Genomic DNA, 12,555 nt, shown 5'->3' on the forward strand with positions numbered 1-12,555 from the left:
TGCTCTTACCCCAGGGGCAAACCTCCACTGTCTGACACCCGTGTACAGGGCAAGACTCAGCCAAATTCTCCTCAGCAGCAGCTCCTGCCCCCTGGCACACCCCTCCCTCCCTCCCTCCGTGTATCCCCAGCTTTACACCTCATCTACCCAAAGTGCAACTGCAACAGCACAGGAGGAGACTACCAGCTCTCTGTTCACTGCAAAGTACAGTAACATTTGACAATTTTCACACATTTTATATTACCCAGGAACTGAAACTGATAGCCGTTTAGTCAACAGCACCGTTCATAACATTAGGAGATGGACAATTATTCATAATTAACAGGTTTTTTGGGGTGTTGGGTAGTAGGTGGGTTTTTTTTTATTAGGTTTTGTTCCATTGGTTGGATTTGTTTCTGTGCATTTCTACTTGCCTAAATCAAATAGTATGTCAATAGTAATTTTCCCCCAATTATGGGTAGGGATTATAGCAACTTTTTTCTTTTACAACGTATTAATAGACATTCCTTTTGGACATCAGTTGGTTGAATAAGCACTTGCTTAGAGGTAAATTGAAATGCTTGATTTCTTTTTTTTTCCTGCAACACCTGCATCCTCTTGTCACGGTGTGCCGGATGACATTATAAGGAAAGTTAGATTACCTGGCAACACAAAAGGCATCCTTCCTTACTCTCCTCTGCCAGTAGCTCTATGTTCTACTAGAAAAATTACTCCATCCATGCATGGCAAACCCAAGAGGTGTTTTAATAAGTTAGTCTCTTAGATACAAATTCCACAACGATCCTGGGCTTCCTTCCCTATCTTCTTGGCTCAATGAAGATCCGTGTACCTGTAGACTGCTGCCACCTTTCACTCTTAAGGAGCATATACATCCATGAAAATATTTGCTTCTGCATATAAAGTAAAAACAAATACATTCTTATTCCTCTTAACTACAGAAAAACTCCTTGGTATTAAGGAGTTTAGTAAAACAAGCCACCATTTAAAATGTTACAGAAAATCACCTTTTCTTTTTTCTACAAGTATAAATATTTCACAGCTTCCTTCTCTCCAGCAGAAAGAAAATGAAATGATTCCTCATTGTTCTTGATTTTCAAAAAATTCATAAAGCAACAACCAGAACTTTGTGAGTAAGCTTTTCAAATTTTCTACCATCTTCCACTAAGGTTGCCTTATGATGTCTTGGAAACTCTCTGATTTCCTAAAGATGTGTGCTTTTTCCTACTATCCTCTGAAAAACTGCCCTGAATATAGCAACATCCCTTGCTACTGTTGTATTTGTTTTGCTACTACTTAAGAATTTCTCAAACTAAAGTTCCACTGACTCAAAGCACACATCAGACAGTTTCCAGCCTCCACTGGCCACGCATGACAGGCTCTGAGGGCACAGCCTCGGCAGCCAACGATGCCAAGAGCACAGGCTGAGCTGTGCCACAAACTGACTCTGCAAGCACCACTGCAAGTCACCTACACATCCAAATCATGTATGCTTCCCTCTACTCACAAAATCACCGAGTTCTGACAAAGCACCATGCTGGGAGCAAAGAGAACTCAGCAAGACAACAAAATCCATGGGTACTATTTTGCATCCGTTTGTGCAAGCTCTTCCTGGCAGTGACTGTTGATTTGGTTTAGGATGCAGTTGCTTCTCACACCAGGAATAGAATTTTCATAAATCCTTCACAGGTCCAAGCAGTTGTTTGTATTTCTTGGCATAGCTAACTGCAGAAGTGAAGACAATATGACACATTGTCAATGAACCTCCTGAGGTTCTTTTTTCATATATTGTGACTAAGCAAGCTGTTTTAAGTTTCTGCAGAATTGGGGTTTTTTTCTCTCTAGAGTTTAGTGCTTTATGTCTGTAAAAAACAGGTTTTAGGGGAAAAAATGCTTCTGCAATGAAGAGTGCTCAGTGTTTCCTCTCAGCAATCTGCACTGTTGACTCCCAAACATAATTAAAAATTATAATTCTGCTAATAGGAAATTGTAAAATATGGAAGAACTTATAAAGGCCAAGATTAATAACAATCACTGCATGATGCTCTTGACATTCAAATGCAAATACACGTGTTTTCAAAAAAAGGTTTTAGAAAAAAATACGAATTCAAGTTTTAATGTATTATATAAAATGATATTTGGAAAGGCAGAGCAAGCTCCATGCACACATCCACTTTTCTCTTTAAAAATATTATGTACAGAGATCTGGAGCTTATGTCTTGTGTTGATAAAAGTTGACTTTCAACTTACAGCTTAAGAGGAAAATGAAGCTGGCAAGAGGAACTGATAATTACAATCTGGAAGGGTCCTAATATTAAGGCAATGCACTGAACAGAATGGAAGAACACTCCAGACAGAGAATCTGGTGCCTGCAGCATCTCCTCTCCCAGACAGCCACCAGTCCCCTTACCAAGCCCAGCCATCAAAATATTTGCTCTCTTTAGTGTACCTTCTTCCTCTGACACTTGCTCTGCTGGTTGCTTTGTAGTAAACAAAACTTATAAAAACATTTGCCTTCATGTGTTTTCAAGGACTGTTTGGTCATGAGCAAGCTGAGTGATCATGGGTGTATGACATTTTAGAGCAGCTGGATGTCTACATAAATATTACAGGAGCTAGGCTAGAGTTCCCAGAAACACTAGTCAATGTATTTTGTAGTTCCTTAATCCACACTGTAAGAACCGTGCACAGAAAGTAGCGGGCACATTCACCCGAGCACTCCAGATGCCTGATAACCCTCTGATGAAGCAAAGCAGCTGTACATCAGCTGCCTTCTATTTTTGATCACAATGCCAGACCACATCAATTAGCCTAGCATTTGCATCTAGGAGGATATTTATGGATTTACTTTATTTAAAAGGACGACATATAACTGCATGCCTGGAATTAGTTTGTTCCGAGAGAGTACTGAAGTTTACACTTGGGAAACCTCACCTTGTAGGAGGGAGACCTGCATAAAATTAAACCTTTAAGAGATCAGGAAAAATCCCAAGAAAAAATCATTAAAAAATAAAATAGGGCACGTCAACCCTTATTGATCACTGCAGAGTAGCCTGATTTCAGACTACTCCTAATTTTCCTACAGCATGCAGCTTCAACAAAGCTCCAGGGTTTCCAGTGCTCTGATACTATGGTTACTCAAAGACATACAGGAAAGTGGTGAATAATTAAACTCATCATTACACATCTACTTTCTGTAATTATGTTCCTATTTGTGGCTGCTCTGCCAGAAGAGTGCATGTGTCTGATTCTGCCAGCCACTGCCTTCCAGTACCATGTGTTGATGGCAAGTGTTTACCAGACTCATGTGGTAAACACTGTGGCTTGCTTCACTGACATACAACATGTTCCACCATTGCATGCAGTCCATGAAGGGGGGCCAGAGTAAAATTTTAATAATAAGAACAACTCCATACCAAGGTAAACCTCAAATAAAATTTCATGCCTGAACCCAGATGTTTAAGATGGTGGTATTTATGAACCTACACTGCCTACTGGAAACACATTGTATAAGAAAAGCCAAACAAAAGCCCCAGCTGAGGTGTTTTGCTGTACTTTCATATAGGTACATTGTAGCAAGGTCTCAGGATCATCCCTGACAGTCTGAAAATTAGGAAGTTACTGCAACTGCAGAATTTTTAATAGGAAATATAGGTTTTCTCTAGTTCACAGGGCCATTATTCTTTAGTTCACAGGGCCCTGGAGAGGCAAGAATGTATTTGAATCACATAATGCCATAATGGGCAGGTGGTGAAGAACTTCATTAGTGAACTCCCCACTCTCAAGTAATGCCACCAAAACCCTGGCAGAAGGAGCTGACTGCTTCTCAACACAGACTCCACAAGTCCCACCTGACTGAGAGAGCAGAACTCCTTCAGACAGGCTGGACCAGGCAGGCCAAAAGGCACCCCAGTGTGTGGGCACTGCCCAGGAACCCATCTCTGAGCACAGCCCTGAGCAACAGTGAGTAAGGACACCCTGAAGCACCTGCTTCCCTTCCACTCCTGCAACCACTGCGTTTTTTCATTACCATGGAAATACTCAGAATCACAGAATATGCTGAGTTGGAAGGATCCCGTCAGGATCATCAAGTCCAACACCTGGCCCTGCAGAGAACACCCCAAGAATCACATTTCTTGGTGTATGTAATAATGCCACAAGTAGTAAGTACTAAATGAAAAAAATCCCAGTGAGAGAATCTCTCTCATATTGTGTTTACCTCTAACAGCAAGACAGAAGGGGGAAATGTTAATTAATTTAAATATAAAAACACAGTTTGAAAGGAATTTTTTCCTGCTCAGTTCTGAGTCAGTGACCATAATAACAACATTTTCTTCTCTAAAGCAAAAGAAGACAGCCAAAATAATTTTCCAGAATGTCTAAACTGACATAAAATGTTATATTCATTTTCTCTCTGTTTTTCACCTTCCCCTCCTGCTGAGGAAGTGCAAAGAGACAAGTCTTCTGATGTTTCCATTTATCATCTGCTGATGGATCTATTGACATAACTTGCAGTCTTCTGCAATTGATCTATTAAAACAACTAGCAATACGACTGGCTGGTAGGGATGAGAACAGGGGAATTGTCATAAATTGCATATGATTTTGTTTCATAAATTACAAATTTGTACTAAGTTTTAGTATAAAAACATAAATATTAAATTTGTGCCACAGCAGAGAACCTAGAGTAGCTGGGCAAGAGGAAAGAATTTTCTCTTTCTCATCTTCTTGAGCCTACAATTCCTGCGGACAGGACAAAAATCCCTGTAGAAACTCCTTAAGTTGCCTGTGAGATAACAGCAGTTAAAAAATAGAAGCAAAACTCTGAATAGGTTTCAAATTTACAGCAGTACTTCCCCATGCTAACCTGCCACTGTTCAACAGCCAGTAGCCAAGAGCATCAGTGGGGAGAAATGATAAAGCTCTGAGAGGTGTGACAGGTTAATGTTGGAAGGGAATATAATAGGAAAAAACCAAAAAGATTATCAATGATGTATGTATTCATTGCCAAGATTTTTTCCTCTACTGAAAGATAAAATGAAGCACCTTAATGACTTGAAGCACTTATGGTATAAAAATACATTTTGTTCTACAGGTTTTACTAATTTAATTGGGAAAACAGCTATCCTCCTCCAAGTCATTCCCTCAGTAGTGAGTGCAACTGAACAAGGGCAATGCAAGGCACCAGTTACATTAGTAATAACCTGTATTACTATTCTGTATAATAACCTGCATTACTATTTCTTATATCCAAACATGTACTCTTTGCTCAGGTTTAATTAGCTGTGAAAAACAGGACTGCTTCATTAATTTAAAGAGAAAAACATGAAAAGCTCATGACAATAGAGTGCTGAGCTAATACTTTACTACAGGTATGAATGAGCAACCTCAGTTTATAGATGAATTAATACTATTTTTATCATAAAATTACCCAAATATAACACTTTGTGAGGTTTTTTTTTTTCTAAATCTGCTATTTTTATGATATGACCCTGAAAAAATTTCAGTCTTTCAGAAAGCTGGGCTGCCAAGAAAATGAATACTGACTGTGCTGAAGGCAAAATTAGCAACCAGTCCACAGGGGGATATGAGGTGTGGCAGCCCCTCCTTCACTGCCCCAAAAGACAGCGCAATGCACAAGCAGCAGAGATGCTGAACATGGCTCAGTACTAGCTTAACTTGCCAATTCGATGATTACATAGCATTTACTTACTACTCTGATGTTATTAAATACCCCCAGCTGGATTCAAAACAGATAAAGTGAAATTGAATTCTAGATGCATTTTCTGAATTAGTGTGTTGCTTTTCCTTCCCATGATTATGTAAAATTTGTCCCTGTTGTATACATTTGAAAGTCCTGTTGTCATCCTATTATTGAATTAGGATACCATTGATATTCTCCTTTTGCTTTTTCTTTCAAAACCTTTCAGTTTCCTTTCAGCCAGAAATAAACTCTGCCAACTTGCCTAGCTTTGTCCTCTTTTGCCTGATGCAGTTATTATCTTAACTTCCAACAGCTTAAACAGTGAATTACTTCCTATACTGACTCGCCTTCTCTTACAAAGCCTCATTGTCCAAAATGCATTCATTCTCCTTGTTGATGTACACTGAGGTGCTGCAGTCATTTAAAACTAAATTTCTTCAGTAGCTTTGATCTTTCTCACAGCATGACTCATGATTTAGATCTCAGGCATCTAAAACACTCTATAATCTCTCCTAAATGCCCTCAACACTTTTTATGCCTTTCTGAAAATAAATCTGAAACAAATTCCTTTTCCATGAGATAGCATCTAACTATGGTCTTCCTGGAAACCTTTTCCACTTGTGATGCTTATTTAAAAATGTAATATGGTATTTCCTCTTTCTCACAATGGCATTCTTCAAAAGACTCCAGAGCACGGGTATACTTTCTTGCTCACTCAGGGAATTAGAAATTGTTTTATTTATCACCTAATGTTCAGCCCTGCTTCCACAGAAAGGAAAAAGGTTATAATTCAATTTTGACATCTAAAATTATTTTAGTTTAAAAATTTTCATGACTTACAGAAATTCAACAATTGGTTTTATGAGTAAAAAATAAAAAAGGAATCAAACCCTCCAGAGAATCCAAATCAATTTTAAAGCAAGCACAATCACCAAATGCGGGCTTCATTTCCTCCCTTAGTGGCCTATGTATCACATTATCCCTCTGCTAATAGCACAGTAAAATATCAAATATCAGCATTGTGTTAAAAGGGCTCCACAGTGGCCTCTGGCATTCTTCATTTAAATGAGAATATTTATCCAGCATTGGGCAAATAAGCTCTCTGAACAAAAGGAATTACAAGGCTCCAGTAACAGATAACATAACAACCTTTCGGGAAGAACGTGGGAAGGAAGCATCACAGCCGAAGCAGACTAGAGCAGAAAATGTGCCCAGCAGAAGGCCTGCTGAATTGATTCAAGAGTGAAAGAGATACCAAGAGCTCTGGAGGCAAACTCCCTCCCTCCCAGATTTTGCCACAGTGGTGTTTGCTAGAGTCAGCTCCGATTTAAACCAAGGTGGTAGATATTTTCCAAACTCATACTTTGGTATTTCAGCACTAAAACCAGAAAAAAACCAACCTGCTTTAAGGAGTCTTATTCTATGAATCAGACAATCAGACATAATCCAAACAGTGGTATGCATTTTTCCAAGATGCTGCATTTCTTTTATTGTTCTATTCCACAAAATATGCAGCAGCATTGTTTTCATGAAAAAGTAGATGCAGCAGGTAGGGCAACAAAAGATAGAAACAATAAATGAAATATTGAATATTCTGATGCAGGTAATTTTTTCTGCTCCAAATGATAAAACATGCAATGTGTTCTGCAAATAGCTTTCAATAGCTGAGGAAATTTTATGACAAAATCAAGTCTGTCCTACTGCTACGAAGACTGAAAACTGTCTAGAGCACCAGTATATTTTTTGGTATAGCAATTGAATTTTATGAAGTGGCTGTGCACAACAGCCATTATTTTCTTCATCTAAAGTTAACAATTTGAATAGTAGGTGAACTGTAATACAGAAACAATGTCAATAACCAGCCACCACTTTATTGACAAGTTCTTTTCATGTATTTCTAATGAAGGTGGTCTGACTTTAGGCTCTAAAATTCTGGAGTACAAGCAATCTGAAATGGCATTTACAAATTCTACAGTACTCTCTCTGGGCTGTAGCATGTGCATGTATCGCTGCTGCTATTTTATTCCAAAAAGAGGCAAAAGAATCCGTCAACTCAACCGAGCAACAGGAATACAACATTGACTCTCACAAACAAGCATGAAGCCAGTTTCTCTCAATGCGCACACAGAAACTGTGGGCCACTACCAGAACATGTCCTGCTGTCACACACAAGCTCACTGGCTCCGTGGTTAGTGCACACATGAGGATAAGCACTTCAGTTTCTTCATCTGAAACATCCTACAGTTTCAAGAAAGGGGAAATTTCGTAACAGAAGAAGCGGAGCTCTACCTGTTGGGTTTTTTTCCTTCATACTACCCTGCTATTTTTTATTTGCCTTCCATAAATTTATGTCCCCTGAGTGGCCTTTTGGAGTCAAATTTACACTTCAACATGGCTTTCCCTGTTCTTTAGCAAGCCAGAAATTGTAACTACCCACCAGACAGTTCTCAGTCCTCCTGTAGGGGATGATTCATTAGGAAGGACACTCCATCAGCTGCATACCCACAGAAGCTTGTTGCACCCAACATTTTTTAAATATAGCCACAGCATACTTGTATCATCTGCCTCACTTCAACACTGAATTTGAAAAATAGCAAGATTTGTTTATCCAGGCTGATGATTCTTTTCCCAATAGAATACCTACATGCAACTTCAGGTTTCCAAGTCTCAGTACAGACTTCAGAAAACTCACAGAAAATTAATCCTCTTCTGTGAGTTTGTAATTCTCATGGGCAATTAAAGAAAGGAAATTAAATGTGAAAAGTCTATATATGTCACCTGGAAGCTTTGCTTCCACATGCTTGTTTTTCCATTTTACAGCATTATACAGGCACTGCTTAGCACCAAGGGTGAGCAAGCAAGAAACAAGCAAATCCTGAACTCTTTGCTCTGTTTCTTTATCACCAAAGATAATGATATTTTTTCCATTTAATTGGAGCACAGTCATACCATTAATTCTTAATGAGCAAAGCCACCATTTATTTAACTACAAGTATTACTGAGGAAAACAAAAACATTATCTCATTCCTGTGTTAATGATAAGCAAAGCAGCCAGTTTAATGCCACTGGCACACACTGGAACTTAATGTTTTGTTGACATGACTATTGGTGTGGTACTCTGCAAAGAAGTGTTTTGTAGACATGCAAATGAAACAAATGGTAGAGCTGAAAAATCTCAGTTTCATTCAGAAAGGAAAGAATTTGCATATACATGATCAAAGAAATATAATTGGTTACTTATCTTTTATGCTTCAAATATTGGTGATTTATAAATACACAAAGAATGCTGTAGTGTATGCTAGCTTTAGTCCTTCAGTGCTAAAACATCTCATTCAGAAGTCTGAAAACTAAGGTGGGGATGGCCACATCTAGCATTTGCCATTTTACCAAGAATGGGGGCAATGAGGATTAGATGGAAAGGTGAATGCTTGCCATTAAATGATTTTGTGGGCCACTCACCCACTCTGCAGCCACAAATAATTTAAACCTGATCTAAAAACAGGGAAGACTGGAGCTGGCAGCTAGTAACAAAGAAAGTATCATCTTCTCTTTCAAAGTTGGTATCTTGGTCCATTTCCTCACATAGAAGGACACTCATTATCAAATCTGCTCTTGAAAATAGTATTTGAGGTAGAAGGTGGACAACTTGAACACTTAATCTACAATTGCACTGATTCCCTCTTCTCATAAAGTATCAGAAATTACACAAGTGAGTCAAATCCTGATTATGACCTTTTTCATCCCCTCTGTACATTAGCATCCCACTGCAGGGCATGTTCTGAAACACACAGTGCTATGGATCAAGTGACCATACAGCATGTTAATGGATGAAGTACACACAAAATGGAAGTGTTCAAGGAGACAGAGGGAGAATGCAACTGATGCTGCCCTGTGCCACACTTCTCCTGGGGCTGAGTACTGCTCAATAGCTCTGGTGTGCCCTCCCTGCACAGGCACATCATCATTCCTGCTCACACCAAGCTGCCTTGCACCTGAGACAGCCTCAAGAACTACAGACATAAAAAAAGAACATTAAACCTCTTTTACTTACAAAGCACATTCAGGATACAGAATCGGTCTCTCACCCAGAGACATTCAGGGTACATATTCTTGCGTCAAATTTTTGACCAAAACAAAGATTACATGAACACATTGAGTGCCCCATTCCCCTAATTTCACCTCCCAGAATTACAGAAATATGGCCCAACTTGCACAGAAACTCTGAGAACTAGTCACACTGTAAAAACAGTTTGCACAAATCCATATTACTCTCTACTGCAGGGTTAACAGACCTATGTCAGAGCGCTTAGAAGCTTTCTTTCTCTTTTTAAATCAGGTGAAACACACCACTGATGGGAAACTCTACAGAAACCTCCTTCCACAGTACATTAGAAAAAGAATAGGCAAAAAAGTTTTATTTTTTTCTAAAACTAATGCAATTTGTTTGTTAATAAAAAGTAACCTCTGTCAGAGGCATTTAAGCAAGGATGATAGTCAAATTGAGATTAATACTTTGGTAAGCCTTACTGCCAGTTTAATACCTATAATGAAAAGTAATCAAGTGAACTAGGCATGTTGCTATGCCTTTTTTTTTTCTTTTAAAACCCCATTAAATATTGATAAGAACTTATATTCCTTAACAATGCTAGTAGCAAAGCATTTTATGAATGCAAATTAAATTTTAATTTTCACTCCTTGTGAACATTGACTTTATTCCTGAGCTTTATATTGTACCTGTACAAGACTTCAAGTCTGCGATAGGTTATGAAAGCATAATAATATAAGTGCCTACCTTTTTCAGGAACCGAACTCCATAGGTAAATATATAAAGGTAAAATGTAAATCTCCACCTGCAAAAGGCACAAGAGATTAACTCTAGGATACCAGGTTTACATATTTTACAGTTCAACACGTGATTTCTTATTTCACCACCAAACCACCACACCCTGGTTAAATTAACAGAAGTTGAAGCAAAATTTTGGTCTGGTTTTCTACAACTTCTGTTATCAAGCATTGTGCTCATTTGCCTGCTTTTCCTGGCCTCTCATTAGCTCTCTGAAAATACTTGCTAATTTTATCTAAACAGGGGAAGAAAATCCTCCCACATTTTCGAGGATATTAAGTTTTTAAAAGTTTAATGAAAACTAGCAGGACATTGGAGGAGAGAGGACAATTTACCCATCTGTTGCAGGAAAGTTCATCTCTTATTAGACACCAGGAAAAAGATAATAAAAAATTTTATTAAGACTTCAACAGGTGACTTGGGAGTACTGCATGTCAAACAGACTCTTTAGAAATAAAAGTGTCATTCACAATGAGCTGGAAATTCACTCGGCAGATTGCAGCACTCCACATTTGGTTTTAGGGAGTGCATTTAGGACAGACTGATATGCTGGATACAGATATATATCCATAATTTACATCTACTTCCCATGCATCCCTTGCTAAAAATGATCTACATTTTCCCAAATGCATTCAGAATAATTGCTGAGCCTCTGGTTTTTCTTTTCAGATAGAGGCAAACTAGAAGTTAAGAACAGGATTCCATGGAAAATAAGAGAAAACACCAAGAGATTTAATACAGAATCATCCTCACCTCTGTCTTTCTCCAGTCTTCAAGAAAAGAAGACAGAGTAACTTCCCATCTCTTGGACCCATTACTCACTTATGAAAGAACTACTGGAAGTCTAAGGAAATAAAATTATAACCTTGTGCAGTATAAATTCTTAGAAGAATTCCTCGTTTGTTTTTTTTTCCGAAGGGTTGGACTGACTACACAAACATGCTTAATATAAACACCAGAGAAGTAATAATCATAATGTTTATAGCAGGATGAGATTTAGCTACCTTAGTGTGAAGCAATGCTGCAACATGAATCATCTTCAGTGACACATTTTACAGCACTTACAACTTTCTCTGCACTGGCAAAACTATTAGCTTCCAGTTAATTGGCAATGGAGTGCTTTCAAACATTACTGGAATGGTTACAAAACTGAAAATGTTCCTATGTTAAAGGTTAATCCAAACCTTTATCTTCAAAACTACTTTTACAAGTATTTAGAAAGACAGTTCTAAATACTTGTAAATAAATAACCCTCTGCCAATTTGAGGAGAGTGTAAGAACATCAATGAGATTTAAAGTGCAATACTTCAGCTGAATAGAACCTCTATTTTACACTGTAGTCCCATAGCATGCAAGAAATTGATTTATTAAACTGATATGAGAGAAATAGCAAACCCTTCAAGGGTTTGGGCACTGTACTAACATGGCACACTGTTTTCATGCTGGCACTTTGAAGACACTGTGAACACAGAGTACTTGGACAGAATGTATGTGAGAAATACTTTTCATACAGTGCAGATATGTCCAAGCAAGATCCCTCCAAAGGTGAACTCTCAAACCAATTCTCTTGCAACAAGCACTCTAATATGAATGATGGATTTCAATCTACAGTACATACTTCTTTATGCCTCTCTGTGGGTCCCACTGAAGCCCACTGATGAGGAAATGCAAATAAAGGGAAAATGTTATGAGCAGTTAATCACACCTATTCACAGTTTAGCCCAGTGTCCAAAACATCTTTGCATTTGGGAACTTGGGCAAAATGTTCTTTCTGTCTGCACAGGACATCATGGAAGAGAAGGACACCTTTCTTAGTGTGTGGTTATTGAGTTTTATTCAAACTGAATTCACAAAGTGGTGGTTGATGAAGCGCTGTCTCAAATTTGTCCTAGGTAACAGTCCCAAATCTAATGTTGGAAAGTGCCTCTAGCCTAAGACAGTCTGAATAGTTGCAGAACCCAAGAAAGGGAAGATGCCCTAGGTGCCTCCTTGGACACTTTCTAATGTCCTGT

At 38.4% G+C, this 12,555-nt stretch overlaps 1 protein-coding gene across 1 annotated transcript in view; it reads right to left on the reverse strand.

The window, feature by feature from the left end:
• CERS6 (ceramide synthase 6) overlaps nucleotides 1-12,555 on the reverse strand; it is a 93,084-nt gene that overhangs the window by 33,904 nt on the left and 46,625 nt on the right. Inside the window, exon 4 of the mRNA XM_054277989.1 lies at nucleotides 10,493-10,550. Coding sequence (XP_054133964.1) covers nucleotides 10,493-10,550 — 58 coding nt within the window. The remainder of the gene's footprint in view (nucleotides 1-10,492; nucleotides 10,551-12,555) is intronic.

This window comes from Melozone crissalis, unplaced genomic scaffold, assembly GCF_028551555.1.
Source record: "Melozone crissalis strain CALT ecotype California unplaced genomic scaffold, PUWL_Pcris_2 ptg000023l_1, whole genome shotgun sequence".
Classification (NCBI taxonomy): domain Eukaryota; kingdom Metazoa; phylum Chordata; class Aves; order Passeriformes; family Passerellidae; genus Melozone; species Melozone crissalis.